Source organism: Lactuca sativa, chromosome 7 (genome assembly GCF_002870075.4).
Source record: "Lactuca sativa cultivar Salinas chromosome 7, Lsat_Salinas_v11, whole genome shotgun sequence".
Lineage (NCBI taxonomy): Eukaryota > Viridiplantae > Streptophyta > Magnoliopsida > Asterales > Asteraceae > Lactuca > Lactuca sativa.
The window spans coordinates 184511857-184533788 of NC_056629.2; the positions used below are offsets into that span (position 1 = coordinate 184511857).

General features: G+C 36.4%; 1 protein-coding gene across 1 annotated transcript; it reads left to right on the top strand.

Moving 5' to 3' along the window:
• Positions 1-281: 281 nt before the first annotated feature.
• Positions 282-2966, top strand: LOC111915062 (uncharacterized). The gene is made up of 5 exons (XM_023910770.1): positions 282-533; positions 719-784; positions 1194-1439; positions 1521-1767; positions 2596-2966. Exons 1-5 carry the CDS (start codon positions 282-284, stop codon positions 2964-2966), a joined length of 1182 nt encoding a protein of 393 aa, XP_023766538.1.
• The last annotated feature ends 18966 nt before the right edge of the window (positions 2967-21932 follow it).

The following is a 21932-nucleotide window of genomic DNA, read 5'->3' on the forward strand; positions in this document are numbered from 1 at the left end:
TTTTGGAGTTCGGTGACTTCAAAAAAAAGCCAAAAGAAAACCTTAGCCAGACATTCAACCGTTACAATCATCTTCTTAGTAGGATGATTAATCATGGAATAGAACGAAAGTTGATCGAGAAGAAGGTCACTTTCCTGAATGGTCTTAGGCAGGAATGGATGGCGGTGGTCTCAACTATTAAAGCTCATGAACAGTTCAAGAATTAAACATTGGTTAAAGTAGCGGGAATTCTTAAGTTACATGAAAGTGAAGTGACGAAAGAGACAAAAGTTGTGTCCGTTATGGGGTCATTGGCTCTCATCTCAAAAGGCAAGGGTGTTGGAGAGGAAGAACCAGAAACTGATCTTTCTGACAATGATCTGACAAGTGAAGAATATGCCTTGATGATTTCAAACCCCAAACGGTTTACAAGAAAGAAATTCCCTACCACTAAGAACCGAAACTGGCAGGGAAGTTATAGTTCCGAGAAACCAAAAGATGAGAATAAAAGCACTCCTCTTAGGGATGAAGGGAAGAACAAGAAAAGCAAGCTGGTTAGCAACTCAGGCTATGATTGCAATTACTGTCACGATAATAATCATTAAGAAAAGGAGTGCATGCTAAGGAGGATGAATGAGAAGAAAGAAGGAGATGATGATGAGGCTTACTACTTGCGTAAGATGGAAAAGATTAAGAAGAAAAGACTAATGATAACTCAATACCTACGTTGATTGTGTAGGAAAATACAGATGAAGATGAGTTTGGAGGAGTGGAGATTTGGTCAACTGACTCTGAGGATGAGGAGGTTCGCAAGCCCACACATGGCAGGACATAACAACTGTTTTGTTGTTAAACCTATTAGTGAGCAAATCAGTGAGTGTGATCAAATGATCAAAAAGGTACACACCATTCTTGAATCTCTTAAAGTTCCTACATGTAACTATGAAACTTAATTAAATGACCTAAAATTTACCTTTTCAAGCATAAGTAATAGTCTTAAACAAACTCGTCTAGCAAATGCAAATCTAATTGATCAAATGAGTAGGACGTCATCCAAGAGTGAGGAGCGAAGGATGTGGATTGAGAAGATAGAGTCTGAGTTGTCTAGGTCAAGAGACGAATCAATTTATTTGTAGAGACATAATTTGAAGTTTTTGAAACAGAGAAACTTTTTTTGTTTAATTGCTAGATGACTTTATTCGAATATTACTCAGTTACATTTAGATTGTGAGATGGGTAAAAAGATTCACAAAATGATCTTACCTTTCCTTGAATTCAAGGAAGACGAGATTGATGCTGATTGTTACAAGTGTGAATTTATCGTCTCTTCAGACGAAACCTCTGATGCTTACAGAATTGGACTAGAAAAAATTGAATATTTTATTAAGTCCAAACACCATAAGGACATGTTGAAAAATTTGCTTGATGAAAATGACAGGTTGAAAATCAAGACTGAAACTGTAAAGAAATTTGACTCATTACATTCCAAATTAAGTTCAGAAAATAAAATCAATCTTGAAAATATATATGAATTTGACGAGGAAAGTGATACGAGCGAAATATCTGTAGAAGATGAGGTTGACTATTCCGAGTTTGTGAAAACTGAACCCAAACTTATAAAAGTCCTGATTTCTGAAAACTCAGTCGAGTTCGCTCGCATTTCTCAGAATAAGCCAAAAATTTTGAATGCAAAAGCTACGGTATATCCTAAAGTCCAAACGGTCCCAAATAAAGTTTTTCAAGGTCAATGGAGTGAACAAAACTTAAACAGTGGAACTGACTTCGCTTGTAAAAAAATACAACAAAGATAGATGTGACGATTACTTTTGGTCTGCACCAATTGATAATGCGAATGAAACAAAAGGTCTATCTGAAAGAACCTCTTGTAGAGTGAAAGGACGTTATGTGGTTGAGCCAATAAATAAGCCTTCAAGCTTTGAAAAAGGCAGTCCAAGTGGTACAAAGGAATGTCCAAGCGAAGCTTCTTCTAGTAAGAGCGAATCTCAAGCAAGTGAATCGAAGCGAAAGGCGAATATTCACAAATATTCAAAGCAACTTGCTGAGAAAAAAACGTCAAAGGAATCGAAGATACCAGAAAAATCTCAATGAAAGGAAGCAATTTTGGCAATCCCAAAATTCTAGCCACGTTCGCAATAAGAAATCTTCAAATCAAAAAGCGAGAGCTAGTTTGCTTGCAAATTCTGGTCAATGCTTGCACTGTCAATCAAAGAATGTTGCTCCAAAACCAAGATCCCAAGAGCGAAACCAAGATCCCATCCTTCTCAACCCAGGAAATCTACATCTAAAGATGTCAAAGGAAATGGAAAGCTTGTCAAGGAATCTAAAATTCCAACCAATAAGTCGATCTCTGATTCTAAAAGAGTGGAGAGAAAATTTGTCAAAAATCAAATCTTAAATAAACGAAAACAATCTGATTTAAAAGAGACGAAACCTCAAGAAAATAAAATCAAAGTCTTCACTATTAAAAGAAAAGATGAAACCACTTTGATAAAACAAACTTATATGGTTGATCTTTCTATTGTTTTTCCCCGTTCCGTAAAAGGCTCGCCAGGACCCAAGCAACTTTGGGTTCCTAAATTTGCTTAATCTTTCCAGGTATTCATGACGAGAAGTTTGACTACGAATGGTATATTGACAGTGGCTGCTCATGTCACATGACTGGGAGAAAGGAAGAGTTGAGGGAGTTTCGCGCTCTGAAAGATGGAGGAAATGTAAAGTATGGTAACAACTCATTTGGAACGATCAAAGACTATGGGATGATGTCTAATGGAGATTTCTCAATACAGAAGGTGGCTTATGTCGAAGGACTACAACACAACCTGATTAGTGTCTATCAATGGGTTGTGGGAACTAGCTTGAAAGTAAGCTTTGATGACGAAGGTTCTGAAATTATAGAGAAGGAAACGAAAGTTGTTCTCTTGAAGTCCCTGTTGGAAGTGTCCCCAAGGTCATTAACTAATTGGTGATATTTCTAATAATAGTAGGGTCCTCTTAGGTTGCCCTCAAGACTCAAAATTGAGTAGAATAAATAATATGCGTAATAAGTTTATTAATTATTATGGTTTAATAATTAATTAGAAACTAATTAGAAAACAATTTTGGAATTAATTAATAGTTTAATTGATAGAAGGGTTGAATGTGAATTAATCAATAGTTTGTTAATCAGTGAACATTCCAGAACCCTAGAAGGAAGGGGGTTGGACGAAAATTCCCTTTGGATAAAGGGAATTTCGTTCATAGCATATCCCATCCCATATGGGTGGAAGGATAAAACCCTAGGAGGTATCCAATGCTATAAATAGGGCCTTAGGGATTCATTCCTCCTTGCTCATTCTGGCTTGAGTATTCGCCACCTTCTTTCTCCCTCATTGTGGAAAAACTTTCTTTTAGTTTATCCCTCCTAGTTTAATATTTGTTTCTACTCTTTTGAGTTCATTGGGTGTGAACCAAGAGGGGGATTCTAGTTTGGATCCTCATCATCTAAACAAGGTGGCATGCACAAGGAGTCAAGCTCGAAAATCATTGGTTGCTAAATAGGTTAGTATTCTTCCTTTTATTTTCGGATTTCATAGGGTAGAAGTAGTAGTATGAAACCATAGATCCATATGGTGCATGTACACTTAGGTAAATCGTTTTTTTGTTTCGATTCTTCCGCTGCCTATTGTAGAGGGTATTTGATGCATGTATTACCCAACAGTGCTATCAGAGCCATTGGTTCATGGTTACCTTCACCCTACATCTATGTTTTCTAAAAATATTGTTTTGGAACTGAATGATGAATGTTTGATTGAAAAATTCATAACTTGTTAAAAACCCTAATTCACGACGTGAAGGAGTAGTTCACGACGTGAACATAGGTAGATCAGAATTATCGTTTTTAATCTTGCTTATATTTCGAATTCAAGTTTTATCTTGCATGGATAAATACCTAATTGGATTAGATCTGGAAAATTAAATATTATTTAAATGTTTTCTATTTAAATTTGTATATTTATGGATAAATATTATTTAATCATAATCTAAATTTGAATATTTATTATTATTTAATGGATTTAAATATTATTTATAATAAGAGTTTTATAAATTTGAATATCAACCCCTCATGTTTTATTAATTATTATATTGCATCCTTGTAATTAATTTGAATTAATAATAAACAACTAAATTTAAAGTGTTTTAAATTTACCCTTATATATATGTAAGATTCATATATTGTATGTATAAGAGAATTACAATATACGTCTTCGCATATTTTAAATATTGACATTGTCGGTCTTACCTCGACTAAGCGCACCCGTTCTAATGTAGGGGTTTAAGGAGGTCTCTATGATTCCTAATGAGGTTGGTTTTTAATATGCTTCGTGCTTACCACCCTCACCGCCCTATTGCATTTTGAGAATGGAGTTACTGAAAGGGTTTGATAGTGATGATGGTCAATATAAAAGTATTCTAAATACAAGTATAAAACAAAATCCCATTTTATTTAAATAAAAGTGAATCTTATGTTATCCATAAAATTGCACATTCTCTTTATAACTTGTTGATGGAGCTCGTGTGGTTAACCGGCACGTCAATTTGAGAGTATAGGTAAAGAATGATGCGAGACTCGCGAATCTCAAGCGTAACTTGAGTCGGGGACCACACAATTTTGTATGGGTGATTCACCATCTATTCAATGATCTGCGGCATCCCCGTCATTGAATATGAGATGAACATAATCTGAGATTAACATGTCGTTGGTAGTCAACGAATCTCAAAGATCTAGGAATTTCATAGTGATTGAAATTGACAATGAGCTTTGTCTACCTAAATAACTTCATGGTGTGTTTACGACATCCCTTTACACATCATGAAGCCAAATATGGATCCTAGCCTTATTATAGTAATTTGTTTTAGGGTAGTTGCTAATTAAGGATTTGTATCAAACTAATTGAATATTATCTTTTGTAGATGTCGAACCAAGCAAACAACAACAACAAAAATCTTCCTCCACCTCCTCTAACTCAAAAATCAAACTTCTCTCTAATGCCGGTTCTTAATAGGGAGAAACTCAAGGAAGATGGATCCAACTATCTTGATTGGATCAGGACCTTGAGGATCACGTTAAGATATGAGAACAAAGAGTATGTTCTTGACGAAGATGTTCCCAAACTTGGAGAGAACCCTGCCCCAGAAGAAGTTACTACCTACAACAAGCATTATGATGAATCAACCAAAGTGGCTTGCCTTATGTTAGCGACCATGGCTTCTAGTCTCCAGAAGAACTTTGAAACATGGGGTGCATTTGACATAAACCAGCAACTCGAGGAGATGTTCCAAGAGCAAGCTAGGCAAGAACGATTCGAGATCGTCATGTCCCTCATGGCATGTAAACTACAAGAGGGAGCTTTTGTGTGTGCGCATGTCCAAAAGATGGAGTCATACATAGACAGACTTGGGAATCTAGGTGTCGAGCTACCTAAGGAGTTGGCCATAGACATGGTTTTGAACTCGCTTACTAGTTCATATTCGCAGTTCATCAAGAACTTCAATATGAATGGCCTTGACAAGACCTTGATGGAGTTGCATGACATGCTCAAAACTATTGAAGCGAGCATGAAGAAGCCCAACAACTCTAACCCTACTACTCCCGTACTGGCTATTGATCATGGTTCCGCTAAAAGAAAAAGGGGCCTCAACCCAAAGGAAAGGGTAAGGGTAAGGGTAAGGGTAAGGTCGGACAGTATGAACCTGCTCCTAAGAAAAGGGCTCAAGCTGAAATAGCTCCTTCTGCTGATCCAAGTGAAGCCATTTGTTTTTACTACCAAGAAAAGGGACACTGGAAGCGTAGCTGCCCTAAATACCTCGAGGACCTTAAGAAGGGCAAAGTTAAGGTGACTATCACCTCAGGTATGCTCATGATAGAACTCCATAGCACATCTATTTCTAGTTCTTGGATTCTTGATACAGGGTGTGTTACTCATATTTTCTCTGATATGCAAGGACTAAGACAAAGTAAGAAGTTGAAGCATGGTGAGCTCAACCTAATCATGGGAAATAGGAACAAGTCAGTTGTTAAAAGGATTGGGAACTATGAGCTCATGCTTAGTGGTGGTGTTTATCTTAGTTTATTAAATTGTTGTTACTCGCCTGATATGGCACGAAACATTATTTCCTTTCAAGCACTTTATAAGGATGGTTGTCGTTTTTCTTTTGATAATGATAATGGTGACATTTTGGTTTATAAGAATGGTTGTTTTATTTTTAAAGCTATTCCTTGTAAAGGTGTGTATGAAAGTATTGTTTTTGATGGTGATGTTGATAAACTAATAATGAATGTTGGTTCTTCTAATAGTGAATTAGATAAATCATGTTTGTAGCATTGTCGACTTGGCCATATAAACAAGAAACGCATTACCAAGCTCCAATCTAATGGAATCTTGGAATCATTCGACCTCAAATCGGATGATGTATGTGAATCTTGCTTACTTGGCAAGATGACAAAGCGCCATTTACAGGCCACTGTGAAAGAGGCAAAGATTTGTTGGACCTCATCCATACAGATGTTTGTGGACCCTTCAAATCTGCCACAAGACATGGAGAAAAATACTTCGTGACTTTTACTGATGATTTTAGTATATATGGATATATCTATCTAATCAAGCATAAGTCAGAAACATTTGAGGTTTTCAAAGAGTTTCAAAATGAAGTAGAGAATCAATTGGGCAGAAAGATCAAGATGCTCCGGTCCGACAGGGGTGGAGAATATTTAAGTCTTGAATTCTATGATCATCTAAAGAATTATGGAATAGTTTCACAATTATCTCCTCCCAGAACACCGTAGTTGAATGGTGTGGCTAAAAGGAGAAATCGAACTGTGTTAGACATGGTTTGATCTATGATGAGTCGAGCTACACTTCCGATATCTTTTTGGGGGTATGCCTTAGAGACAGTCGCCTATATCCTAAACCTCGTACCTACTAAGAAGGTTGCTAAAACACCCTCTGAAATGTGGAGTGGGACACGTCCTTCTCTAGCACATATAAAGGTTTGGGGATGCGAAGCTTTTGTTCGTCGCGAGGCGAATGACAAGCTCGAACCCCGGTCATAGAAGTGTTACTTCATTGGTTATCCACAAAATTCGTTTGGATATTTGTTCTACAAGCCTTCGGAAAACAAAGTGTTTGTTTCTCGAAGGGGATTCTTCCTTGAGAAGGATCTCATTTCCAAAGAGGACAGTGGGAGCCACATAGGCCTTGAAGAGCTTCAAGAGACAAATGAAGAAGTACCATTAGTAGACACTAGCACTCAACCTGAGGTGCAACAACTCGTTAAGGAACCTTAACCTGGGGCTGAGAAACCTGTTGAGCAAAATGATATATCTCCACCTCCCCTTCGCCGATCTAATAGAGTTCGTTATCCTCATGAGTTCTATGGTTTCCATGTGAGCACAGAAGGAGACGTATTGATCAGTGATCGTACACTGGTTGATATGGATGAACCATCCAACTATAAGGAAGCGATGGCAGGCACTGAGGCTGCCAAGTGGAAGGAAAGCATGGATAGCGAGATTCAGTCTATGCATGATAACCAAGTTTGGAATTTGGTTGATCTAGCACCTAGCACTAAAATTGTTGGGTGAAAGTGGATCTTCAAGAAGAACACAGGCATGGATGGGAATGTGCACATGTTCAAGGCTAGGTTGGTAGCAAAAGGTTACACTCAGACTCAAGTAATTGATTATGAGGAAACCTTTTCACCAGTAGCCTAGATCAAGTCTATTAGGATATTACTTGCCATAATAGCTTTTCATGATTATGAAGTATGGCAAATGGATGTGAAGACCACTTTCCTTAATGGAAAACTCACAGAGGAAGTGTACACGGAACAACATGAGGGTTTCATAGATCCAAAATATCCAAATAGAGTGTGTAAGCTTGAAAGTCCATATATGGACTAAAAGAAGCATCTCGTAGCTGGAACCTTTGCTTTCATGAAAAGATCAAGGAGTTTGGTTTTTCAAGAAGTGAAGGAGAGTCCTGCGTATATATCAAAGCTAGTGGGAGTAATGTAGTCTTCCTAGTGTTGTATGTGGATGGCATACTCCTTATAGGAAATGATATCCCGATGTTGCAAGGTGTTAAGAGGTGGCTTAGGAGTTGTTTCGCTATGAAAGAGCTAGGAGAAGCTGCATACATACTTGGTATAAGGATCTATAGAGATAGATCAAAACCTCTAATAAGACTGACCCAAAGTACATACTTGGATTAGATATTGAAGAAATTCAAGATGCAGGACTCTAAGAAAGGTTATCTACCTATGCAACATGGCACAAAATTAAGTAAGACTCAATGTCCTAGTTCTAGTGATGAACGAGAAAGAATGAGTCAAGTTTCGTATGCTTCTGCTATAGGACCGATCATGTATGCCATGACATGTACTCATCCTGACGTCTCATTTGCTTTGAGCATGGTGAGTCGTTTTCAGGAAAACCCAGGAGAAAGTCATTGGATAGCAGTCAAGAACATTTTGAAATACCTAAGAAGAACAAAGGATATGTTCTTGGTATATGGGGGTAAGGATGAGTTGAGAGTCACAGGTTATACAAATGCCAGTTTCCAAACTGATAGGGACAACTCATGTTCCCAGTCGGGATGGGTATTCTTGCTTAATGGAGGAGCGGTCACTTGGAAAGGTTCCAAGCAGTCGACAGTGGTAGACCCTACGTGCGAGTCAGAGTATATAGCGGCTAGTGATGTTGCGAAAGAAGCTACATGGCTGAAGAATTTCATTGATGATCTTGGTGTCGTTCCAAGCATCAAGGATCCCTTGGAAATCTTCTATGACAATGAGGGTGCAGTCCCTTTGACTAAAGAACCCAAAGACCATGGTAACTCAAGACATATACTTAGAAATTTCCACTATGTGAGACATCGAGTCGAGGATGGGGATATTTTCATGAGCAGAGTCTCGTCGGAGGAGAATCCAACCGATCCGTTCACTAAACCATTATCAAGGATCAAGCATGATAGTCATAGTAGATCTATAGGTGTTAGATTCGCTGAAGATATGGTGTAATTTTTTAGTTGTTTAGTTTGATAAAATATTGAAACATTTAGCAGTATGAATTTGTAATAGAATTGGTGTTTATTTTGTGGAGACTTAATAAAGTGTTGGTGTTGCTATCGTTTCTATTAATTTAATACTGTGTTTCGCTTTTGCATGTTTAGAACCCACTTCCCGGGTATTAATTTACTCAAATCTCCACAGTTGGTCATACTCTTGGAAGTAAGTAGTGATTCAAGACTATCATGAGTGTTGGTGGATTGACCATTTTTTATTGAGCATGACATAGTGATTGTGTCAACACTTATGAGTAATTAATAGTGATTTAACTATTGGATCAACCCGCACGTAGAGATTACTTCATGGATTGAGTCACGAGTAATTCTAAGATGATAATATCTTCTGTTCTTCAAACCGAGATACATGTGGGGCTTTGCTCTAAGATTCTGTTATGCATTGGTATACTCCAACGCTATCCATAACTGGTGGCTATAATGGGTGTATTCATGTGTGACATGATGAAATAGACAAAGACTATGTAGTCAAATTTTATTCATCCCTTCTGCCTTAATAGGAGAAGCGATATCTATGGGCCCCTCGATGATTTGGTGCTGACATCTTAAAAGCCTGGTCGGGTGCTGATTAGAATTGATGTGTTCGATTTAGTAGTCAAATGTAGTCGTCACAAATCCATATCGGGAAACATAATATTGAATTCCGAGATTGACCATTATCCATGTCTCGAATTCATATAGATATCATGAAGATGAAGGAATAATTGATCACTTATCTGAGGGCTAAAGCTGATTAGATCAGAGTTCGGCATATGCATTGGATGGCATTCTCTATGTTGAATATTAGATGGATATAAGACCATATATAGTTGATGACTTGTCCAAGTGGGAGACAGTTGGAAGTGTGTCTAAGGTCATTAACTAATTGGTGATATTTCTAATAATAGTAGGGTCCTCATGGGTTACCCTCAAGACTCAAAATTGAATATAATAAATAATAGGAGTAATTACTTTATTAATTATTATGGTTTAATAAGTAATTAGAAACTAATTAGAAAACAATTTGGGAATTAATTAATAGTTTAATAGATAGAAGGGTTGAATGTGATTTAATCAATAGTTGGTTAATCAGGGAACATTCCAGAACCCTAGACGGAAGGGGGTTGGACGAAAATTCCATTTGGATAAAGGGAATTTCGTTCATAGCATATCCCATCCCATATGGGTGGAAGGCTAAAACCCTAGGATGTATCCAAGGCTATAAATAGGGCCTTAGGGATTCATTCCTCCTTGCTCATTTTGGCTTGAGTATTCGCCACCTTCTTTCTCCCTCATTGTGGAAGAACTTTCTTTTAGTTCATCCCTCCTAGTTTAATATTTTTTTATACTCTTTTGAGTTTATTGGGTGTGAACCAAGAGAGGGATTCTAGTTTGGGTCCTCATCATCTAAACAAGGTGGCACGTACGAGGAGTCAAGCTCGAAGATCATTGGTTGCTAAAGAGGTTAGTATTCTTCCTTTTATTTCCGGATTTCATAGGGTAGAAGTAATAGTATGAAGCCATAGATCCATAGGGTGCATGTACATTTAGGAAAATCGTTTTGTTGTTTCGATTCTTCCGCTGCCTATTATAGAGTGTATTTGATGCATGTATTACCCAACAGTCCCCTAGGAAAGGCGAAATATATCCTCTAAATTTGAACCCTATAAGAGGAAAACATGTTGTCTGCTTGCTAACGAAATCTCACTCCGATGATAGCTGGCTATGACACAGACGACTTTCACCCCTAAATTTCAAGTATATCAACAAGCTTGTGCTTGGTGATCATGTGCAAGGATTTCCTTTATTAAAGTTTGATGAGGACCATCTATGTGCAGCATGTGAAATGGGGAAGCAAAGTAGGAAAAGTCATCCCACTCGAATAATGCTCACCTTCGCTTCGTTTCCTCTGTATTTTTGGGCTGAGGCTATTGCAACTGCATGTTTTACCCAAAATAGATCCATTCTGAAGAAGTGATTTTCTCTTACTCCATATGAAATTATTAACAATCGCAAACCTAACGTTAAGTTTTTCCATGTATTTGGTTCCAGGTGTTTCATCTTCAATTCCAAGGAAAACCAAAACAAATTCGATGCAAAAGATGATGAAGGAGTATTTTTGGGGTATTCGCTAAATTCTAAGGCATTTAGGGTTCTCAACAAATGAACAAAGAAGTTAGAGGAGATCTACTATGTCACTTTCGATGATAATTATTTGAAGAAGATTCAGCAAAACAAAAGTTCATTGGTGGAGATATTTCCACATCCAAGTCCAACAACGGTTCCTATCTCTAGTTTATATGATGAATATATGCTTCTCTTTGATGAACAAGAAAAGTCCATCTCCTCTGAATCTAAAGCAACAGACAATAAAGAAGATGAATTCAAGAAAATCATCAACGATACTATGAAGGATATGGAAAAAGAATATCCTAGCTCAAACGAATGTAATACCACGAACGAATCTCCAAGTTCAAACGAACCTCCTAGCCCGAACGAAACTCCTAGTTCAAGCGAACCAACAAAATAAAACACACCATTGCAGGGGGAGGGTTTGTTTCCGTCTTCTAAACCTGATGTGCCTTCTGAGATGGAAAATCCATCTCCAACCCCTACCCATGAACGTTCAGTTGAGGGGGAGAAATATCAACCTTAGGGCGAAGTATCATCATTCGAGGGGGAGAATAAAGAAGAAAATGATGATTCAGATGCACAGTATGAATTCGAAGAAGTAAATGTCAAACTGGATCCTTCATATGATCCAAGCTATCCTCCATCGATGAAATGGACCGGAGATCACCCGAAAACACTTGTCATAGGTGCATCATCTGAAGGTGTCCTCACACGATCTCAGTTAAAAGCGAATCAAAGTGCATTATTCTCTAAGGTAGAATTTTTCATGTTTAACTCATTTGTTTCCAAAGTTGAACCCAAAACCGCCAGCACAGCTCTTGATCAGTCTGATTGGGTGTAAGCGATCCAAGACGAACTCAATGAGTTTGAACGAAACAAGGTTCGGAGATTAATACCAACTCCACCAAATGCATTAGTTGTTGGTTTAAAATGGGTGTTTCACAATAAAGTGGATAAAGAAGGCAATGTGATAACAAATAAAGCAAGACTAGTAGTCAAGGGATACTGTCAAGAAGAAGGAATCGACTATGAAGAAACCTTCGCTCCAGTAGCAAGGTTAGAATCCGTTCGTATCTTTTTGGCTTATGAGGTATACAAGAACTTTGAGGTTTTACAAATGGACTTCAAGTGTGCTTTCCTGAATGGAGAACTGGAAGAGACTGTATATGTCGAGCAACCACCAGGTTTTATGAACGAGAAATTTCCCAATCACTGTTACATCTTGGACAAAGCCTTTTGTGGTCTAAAGCAAGTGCCAAGAGCCTGGTATGAAACCCTAACTCGCTTTCTTAAATTTTCAAAATTAAAACAAGGTTCGGTTAACCCAACCTTCTACGAATCCTAGCTTAATAGTTGAGTTTCACAAGTTGATGGAAACTAAATTTGAGATGAGCTCAATGGGTCCAATTAACTTTTTCCTTGGATTGAATATTAGAAAAGGACCAGAAGGCATATTCATAAATCAGGAGGCTTACACCAAAACCTTACTGGCAAAGTTTGGCATGATGGGAGATTCAAGAGTGAAAGTTCCAATGGCATTCGGAACGAAACTAACGCCATCTCTCGAAAAACCAGCTGCTGATATGACTTTGTCTAGACAGATGATAGGGTCATTGATGTATCTAACAGCTAGTAGACCAGACATTATGTTTTCTGTTTGTTATTGTACTAGCTTTCAGGCAAATCCACACGAACCTCACATGGTGGTAGTCAAGAACATATTTAGATACCTAAAACGAACTTCATCTCTTGGCATATGGTATCCAGCAAAATTAGGGTCCTTCGTTCAATTATTCTCAGATGCTGATCTTGGAGGATGTGGTTTAGATAGAAAAAACAATACTGGCGGGTGTCAATTTCTCGATGGCAAACTCGTCAGTTCGCAGTCCAAGAAACAAACATGCATATCCTTGTCTATAGCCAAAGCTGAATATATTGTTGCTACATCTTGTGCTTCATAGGTCATTTGGATTCAAAGTAAATTAAGAGAATATGGCCTAAACATGAAACACATCCCACTTTACTGTGACTCTGAAAGTGCTATTCGCATTTGTCATAATCTGGTGGAACACTCAAAGACAAAACGCATTGCATTAAGGTATCACTTCATCAAGGATCACGTAGAAGATGGAAATGTTGAAATACACTTCATTCGATCCTCTGATCAACTAGCTGACATAGTCACAAAAGCCTTGCCTGAAGCGTCATTTAATAGAATTCTTCAACACTTAGGAATGATGGAAGATGAATCTGTTCCAAAACCACTTTCGCTTTCTTGAGAATCATCTTCGTTTTCGCCTTGTGAGTATTTGTAAAGAGAAATGAGGCAAACGCTCGCCTTATTTCGTTTTCGGTTTTTTGGGACAGGAAATGGACCGAACTCTCGCTCCAATTCGCTTCACTCATTCTCGGTTGATTAATCGACTTTCTTGTTGGTTTGGAATTCATGTATCCTTTTTGTACATTATGTATACTATTTCGTTTAAACATATTTTAAATTTCTGTTTTTATTTCTTTTTCAGAAAAACTAAAATCCAAAAATATTTTACTTTACTTTGTGTTTTTAAATTCATTTTCAGAAAATTAAGTTAAAAAAATATTTTCAGCTTTGTTTAGTTTTATTTGTCTTCTTTTTCACAAAAAAATAAAATACCAAAAATAGATAACAACGAAACTTGTGACAAACACATATCTGGAGTTACTCTACTTCGCTTGATGGGGTAGGTATAAATATAATTATCTATGTATTAGCTAAGTGTCCCTAGAAGCATGTTGTTGCATGTTGTCTAAAGCCTCAACGACTCTATGTGAAGCCTTAATGAAACAAATCTACCTTTCGCTTCTTCCCAATCAGGCTTCTTACTTCACATTAGTCATGAGCTACTTTACTCTTCTCATAATGAATTAAGAGTTATCTGCTTGGTCATTTTGCATAGCATAGGTAATTATGTTTCTTATATCGCCTCAATACTTTTCTCCATTAATTGCGTTTTCATTATTGTAACCCTTGAGACTCTCATAATTTACCACTGAGGTTTATGGTTACACAAAATTTGTGTTAATGATCTTAGTTTCGTTCTACCACATACTAAGTGAGAGCCAAAATCCAACACCAAAATGAATTGACAGTGAACCAATGACAGTTCTAGCTATTCACCCATGAATTAACAAAAATCATTATCATGATATCATTGAGACCAGAGACTCCATGATAACCATTACTATGCGTAAACATATACAAGTGAAGTTAAAGCCAGTTTTTGCCATGCTTCACCGTCTTTAAGGTGTTTATAATCAATCCTTTAATCGGAAACAAGGGGGAGAAAGTGTACTTGGAGGAGCTAGAAACAAAAATGTGGTTGGGGGTTCACCCAGAGAAGAACCTAAAACTTCAGTCAAACCACCCAAAGCCCTTGTTAAGCCTATTGTCAAGAAGGAACCGAAGGAAAAAGAAAAGTTGTTCTGTGATGACCTAATCATTGACGATGAAGAAGAAGATGAGGTTACTGAAGAAGAATTGAAAAGGCGAATAGTCCGTGAAGCTGAAATGGATGAACATTAACGAATCATCCGTGAAGCTGAAGAAAAGGAAAGGGTTGAAAAAGAAGCACATGCTACTCTTCAGTGTAAAAAGCTCATGTTCCCTAAATGGACTCTCAAGCGAATCCAACGTGATGTTGTTGATCTTCCAAGCCAGTATTGGTTAGAACCAGTAGTTTCGTTTGAACTTCAGAACACACGAGACTCCTAACTAGTTCTGCCAATTACTCCAAAAGCCTTCAGATTTCGGTCTTTTGTTAAAGTGGCGAATGTTCCTATTACATACAGCAAGGCAGATCATATGCTATTCTCGTTCTATCTAAAGCATATGAAGCCACAATACGAGACATGGTCATTAAGCAATATCACGGGTATGAAAGTTATAGGGCCGATTGAGACCGATAACTTTCCTAAAGCCAAGTTTAAAGTGGCTAGAGGTTCAACCAGTCAATGTTATGAGTTTACTCTAGCAGATCTTCCATGCCTTCATCCAAATGATTGGTTCGTCCTTTACAATATTTTGTTGAAGGAAAAAGAGAAGTATGAACCTGTTATGTCTCATCTCACGCTCATGATACAATCCTACATTCAGGAGATTGGAGAGGTGGATGTTGAAGTTGGTGCCATCCTACGAAAGAAGCCTTTGGCTGTTCTGAAGGAAACTCTTGAGAATTTTGAAAAATTGAAACCAGGGAAAGATTGGTTCGTGGTTTATTCTGCTAAGTAACGAACTGGAGCATATTTTTGAAAAGGATGTTTCTATCTTTCTGATAAACATCTATATACCACAACCTTCCTTGAGTTTATTCTAGAGCAAGTAATCAAGTTCAGAGGCAACAAGAAAGACGATATCAAGTGCTTCTCCGATATGATTCTTTGGTATATTGAAGTTTGCCAAGCAATTTATGCGATGATTCCAAAGGTGTATGAAGTACAGAAGCAACTCCAAGGTTGAAGGGTTCGGACCTCAATTGACGCAAAGGGGGAGATTGTTGAGTATAAAAGATTGTGTTATTGGGCCGTTTTGCTTAGTCCATTATGTACACGATCTGGGCCTGTCCAACCGTATTAATTATTAGGGTTATAATATGTGTGTGTGTGTGTGTGTATATATATATATATATATATATATATATATATATATATATATATATATATATTGCATGCACCGTAGGAAAAAGTGGTTGAATTAATTGTTTTCTGTGTAACCCTAGCACGCCTCTACAGTAGCAATTCTTTATAGAGTTCTTCTGAGGTTGTGTATTTAATCATTCTACACCAGTTGATACATCTTGTGTTCTTGTTTTCATATCATGTTATTACTTTACCTGTTTGAATCTAAATGATCTTAAAGGATTATATTCCTAACAAATATAATTTGTTTTTTGGTACAATTAGCAACACAAAGACAAATCCATACCCTCCAACCCATGCAAAGCGTGAGAACTATCAAAATTTCATCAATGAGTCAATAAGGAGGATGAATTAAGCTTTTAAGGGTAATGGTTTTTAGGTTTGGTGTTTGGAATACTTAGATAGGTGGTTTCTTTTATTTATTTTTATGTCAATCTCCATTTAAAAAAACACCATGTTTTCATAATCATAGTGATACAATCAACATATCGAAATAAAATTTCTGTTTTTATACAATTATATTCGTATTATTTATAAATTATTAATCTAGGTGAAATCATTTATTGAATTTGTTTAATTTTTGGCATTTCTGGCTATTGTCATGTCCACAGGCTAATCCGCAGCTGTAGTTTTGGTTAGCGCAACAGATAAGAAGAGCCCCCATGAAACTCTTTCTTTCATTTTACAACTTTTAAAAATAGAAGTTTCTTCTACTATTAAACATAGTGATTGAACAAATCAGTGAAGTTTTGCCTTCTAATCGTGTAGGTTTATTGCCTATGCATACTGTTTTTTTGATTAAAAAAAATATTTTTACAGTTATGACCGAAATGGCACTACATACTATTCTTTTGGTAAAAAAAATTAGTGACTTCAACATTTTTTTTTTGTCCAAAATGCCATTTCATACTTTTTTTTTTAAAATAATGATTTTAACAGTTTGGTCCAAGCTGCCCCTACATACTGTTTTTTTAGTAAAAAAAATAGTTATTTTAAGAGTTTTTTGGGGAAAAAATAATGATTAGTAGTTTTTGACCAAAAAGCCCCTACATACAGTTTTTTGGGAATAGTTACGTCTACGGTCGATGTATTTTTTACATGATTTATCAAAAGTAAATTCATATATGGTTCATGTGTTTCGACTCTTTCATTGGTCACCTAATTTGTAAGATAACAAAGTTTTAATTAATATATTAATTTTTTATACAATATTTTATGGTTTAAAAAACATTATTATATGTTTTTATAGTTTTTGTAGATATTTACCAAAAGAATTTATATATTAAAAAACCCAAAAAAAATTATAGCTCTTTTTATTAGAATTACTCTACCACTACCTATTTTTTGATATGTAGTATTTTCATTGATTGGCAGGAGGATGATGTTTCACGGGTGTGCAATCAGGATCCATATGCATGCACGGATCAAAAGTGTTACGCAAAATCAATAATTTCCGTGTATCAGGTTAGCTTCACATGGTCTCATTCATTACTCTATCTTTTCATTCAAACGAGTGATGAATGCATACAAATTAACTATCTTGTCCAAAAGTATAAGAAATGCCAAACATACTTTCATTTATTTGTGTAGCATATCATTATATTTTTTATTTATTTGTGTTACAACACTATACTTTAAAAAATATATTTTCTTATTAAGTAATTGTACATATAAAGTCTACTATCTAACCCATTATAACATCGTACTTTTATTTTTATTTTTATTATTAGGACATTATACTTGAAATTTTTTGTCCCACCATCCTTTGCTTACAAGGTGGGAACTCCAATTAAGTATTAACATATTTTATCGTTTATTTCCATATATGTTTACGCCTTCTTGCTCATCCGAACATTCATTTCTAGGTAAAGCTTCACAATACATTGTCATGCTTTGTAGGTTATGTTTGATTATAGTCTTTCTTGAAAGTGGGTCTAATAATATTAAATCAACAATTAACGAGAACTTCACCCTCAAAATAATTGTTCACATGAACTGTATCACTTAGTTAATTAAGTTCATTATGACCAAACCTGAGTATCCATTATCTTATTCCCCCGATTAAGACTGAATGTTGATCATATAATCTAGTATATTTAAATTTATACAATTTAAATTCAACCATAATTGTATTAAATTGAATTTATATGCATGCAGAGTGATTTTGGTGAAGTTGTGAATTTTACTCTGTTAACCAATACAAACAATCTCTCTTTTTTTTTTTTTTTTTTTACAATAATAGCATTTTACTATCAATTCCTTACAATTTACTTCGAATTTCTTACCAATAATAGTAATACACAAGTTATATATATATATATATATATATATATATATATATATATATATATATATATATATATATATATATATATATATATATATATATATATATATATGATTTCATTTAAACCCTAAACCCTAAAAATAATAAATATTTCGTTGTTAAATTTATTGATTTTATAATATTTTACTCTTCCAGATCAACTACTTCCCTTCAAGACATAACTACTTCCCTTCAAGACATGACACTACTCGCCATGACGAACCCTAAACCCTAAAAATATTAAATATTCATTTACACCCTAAACCCTAAAAATAGTAAATATTCCGTTGTTAAATTTATTGATTTTATAATCTTTTACACTTCCAGATCAACTATTTCCCTTCAAGACATGACACTACTCGCCATGCTGAACAGTACCATATTCCTCCTGTTAGGTTGTTACGAAAACATGATATGTTCAGTTTATTTATTCTAAATTTTAAAAAGTTAAATTCCAATTGTTACTAAAATGGGCAATATACTTTAATTTTTTACCCATAATAGCAACATACTTTCATTTCTTTAATGCAAAGTTTTATATTTAAAAAGTTTCATTCCAATTGTTATTAAAATGGGCAATATGCTTTAACTTTTTTCCCATAATAGCAACATACTTGCATTTCTTTAATGTAAAGTTTTATATTTATCGCATAACAACGATGTACTTAGTTACTAATAAGGATTTGTTTTGGTTTCCAGATAATATTTTGGTTTTGGTATGGGTTTTACATTTATTAAATGTGTTTCTTGTTGTTTTATATTTATCGCATAAGAACTTTTGTTATATATATATATATATATATATATATATATATATATATATATATATATATATATATATATATATATATATATATAAGGGTAATTTTGAAAACAAAAAAACCCTAAAAATCATAAAAATAAAAAAAAAATACATAGAGATCACAAATTCTTTTTGAATTTTTTATGAATAACTGATGAATAAACACTTCTCGGATCTGGGTTCAAGTTTGTCTGAGGTTTCTCGCCTAACGAGAACCTCACAAACCTATACTTAGTTGGAACAAGATTGAGTATATGGGCAGTTGTTTCTAAGGCATACCCCCAGAAAGATATTGGAAGCGAAGCATGACTCATCATGGAATGAACCATGTCAACTAAGGTTTGATTACGCCTCTTAGCTACACCATTCAGCTATGGTGTCCTAGGAGGTGTCAATTGTGAAAAAATTCAACATTCCTTTAGATAGTCGTTAAACTCGATACTAAGATACTCACCACCTCTTTTAGATTGTAACATCTTTATCTTTTGGCACAATTGGTTCTATACTTTGTTCTTAAATTCTTTAAACCTTTCAAAGGTTTCTAATTTATGTTTGATCAAGTAAATATAGCCATACCTACTATAATCGTCAGTAAATGTAACGTAGTAGCGATTTGCATCGTTTGTGGCAAATCTGAATGGTCCACACACATCTAAATGGATTAGGGCCAACAAATCTTCAACTCTTTCACATGAGCCAGTGAAAGGTGATTTGGTCATCTTGCCCAACAAAAAAGAATCACATTCATCATCTTATTTTAAGTCAAATGATTCCAACACTCCATCCTTTTGGAGTTGGACAATGTGTTTCTTGTTGATGTGCCTAAGATGACATTGCCACATACATGACTTGTCTAAACTATTAGAAGAACCAATATTATACATATTGTTGCCTAATTCATTCACATAAACAATAGTTTCATACTGTAACATCTTGTTTGTTGAATAAATAAGTAGATAAAGATTTATAAATGAATAATAATCCTAAAGTAATAATATTTAGCAGGGTGTTGGTGTTGGGGAGCCAATTAATATAATTTTGGATTTTAAGGGTTAAAAGAGTAAGTTTTGGATTTGATTTGAAACGAGTTTCAGAAATTGGGGTGTATTTGGTAATTAATGGACTTAAATTGAAAGGACTGAAGGCTTCCCAATTGAAATGCGATATCGAGTAACCCTAACCCACTATTCCATTGCAGCTGCCACCATATGGGAGTCCTTCTGCCGCCACCATTCTTCATCTCCGGCGAAGTCGAGTTTGGCGAGACCGTGGCCAACAGTCGGTGACGCTACTGCTAGCAGTGATGGGTAGCACAACGACGTCAGTGGTGGGCCGCCACTGCCCTCCTTCGGTGAAGACGTGACCAATTTTCACCGTTGACCCCCCCACCCCCCGCCCCTTTCGCTTACCGTCTTCATGTTGTTCCACCGCCGGAGCTTCCGGTAAGCCTCCTTCTTCTTCCCTTGAGTGCGATGTGGTCGTCGTTTTGCTGCCAGTTGTCGTCGCCATTTTTGTTAATCTCGGCGGCGTCATCCACCATGTGGGTAGCTGAGAGTTGTCAGTCAGGTTGTATTATATTTGTTGGAGCTCGTGAGGGTCGTTGATAGGAGGTTAGGCGCACCACCATGGCAGCCAACCATGGTGGCTGTAGTTTCTGTAGTGTTCTGCCGCCACCAGCCACCATCGGAGGTGGTTGTGGGTGTGTGCTCGTCTGTTCTTGCTATTTTTGGTATTTTGATGGTAGTATGTATGGTTATGAGGCCGCAAAACCCACCACCACCACCACCGTGCGCCGCCGCTAACCACCACTACCTGAGGTGGTAGTGGGTGGTGCTTATCAAAGTGAACCCTAATCGGCCCAAATGCTTGATCTGGACTAGTTGGATGGTGATTGGGCTAGAAAACCCAAATTTTGGGTTTGTTGGTTTCGACCTTTTGGGACTCGAGTTTGGACCAGTGGACTGATCTCTTGACTCACCGATTATGTTGAGTTTTGGCTTAGTGGAATAATGGACTTAATAGGTTAAGTTCTTAATGGGTTAAGTGAGAACACTTAATCCTAATCGTCATTTAATGTAAAAACCCTAATTATGCTTGGACATTGAGTTGGGCCTTTTTATTGGGCTTTGGTGATTGGGCTATTGATGGGCCATCCAAAAGCAGTCATGTGGACTAGAATATTTAAATGAGTTTTAGGGTAAGGTCCATATGAGGGTTTGGGCCCAATGTGGAAAATTGGGCCATAGTTGGGCCATTTATGGACTTTTGTGGACCCATTTTGTATTGGGCCTTGGTGGGACCAATGGGCTTGGGTTATTTATGGGCCGGGTTGGTTAACCATATTTAGAACTATTATGTGAAGGTTGGGTCTTTGATCCTAATTAGGTCAATTGTGGGTTTGACTCAGTGTTAGAGGTCAGAGAACATCGACAACATTATAGGATCTGTTCGCCATCCAAGGTGAGTCTTCTTAATATACTTACTTGTATGGTGATTTTTATGTGACCGGAGGGTCTTATTCGTGTTATTGACCGGAGGGTCTTATTTACACTATTGACCGGAGGGTCTTAGCACATTATTGACCAGAGGGTCTTACTAGTTTACAATGTGTTACGTGTTATTGTGCATACTGTCTTTGTGACTTATGCTGTTATAGTAATCTGTGTGTAACTATGTATATATCGATCTTATGTGCTTGTGTGAGTTATGCAATTGTCTTGTGATATACATATGCTATATTATGTGATACTGAGACCGGACCGGAGGGTCCAATGAGCTATGATACCGGAGGGTTCTCACTAAGACCGGACCGGAGGGTCTAACGACCTGTGAGACCGGAAGGTTCTCACTAAGACCGGACCAGAGGGTCCAAAGAGTCTTAGGACTGGAGGGTCCCATT

What these genes read in the sequence shown, in the direction of transcription:
- LOC111915062 (XM_023910770.1), top strand. Translation starts at nt 282, where the DNA reads ATGGGGTCATTGGCTCTCATCTCAAAAGGCAAGGGTGTTGGAGAGGAA. An exon ending in CTGACTCTGAGGATGAGGAG is followed by an intron (nt 785 to 1,193) that starts GTTCGCAAGCCC and finishes AATATTACTCAG; the next exon opens with TTACATTTAGATTGTGAGAT. An exon ending in CAGTGGAACTGACTTCGCTT is followed by an intron (nt 1,768 to 2,595) that starts GTAAAAAAATAC and finishes TAATCTTTCCAG; the next exon opens with GTATTCATGACGAGAAGTTT.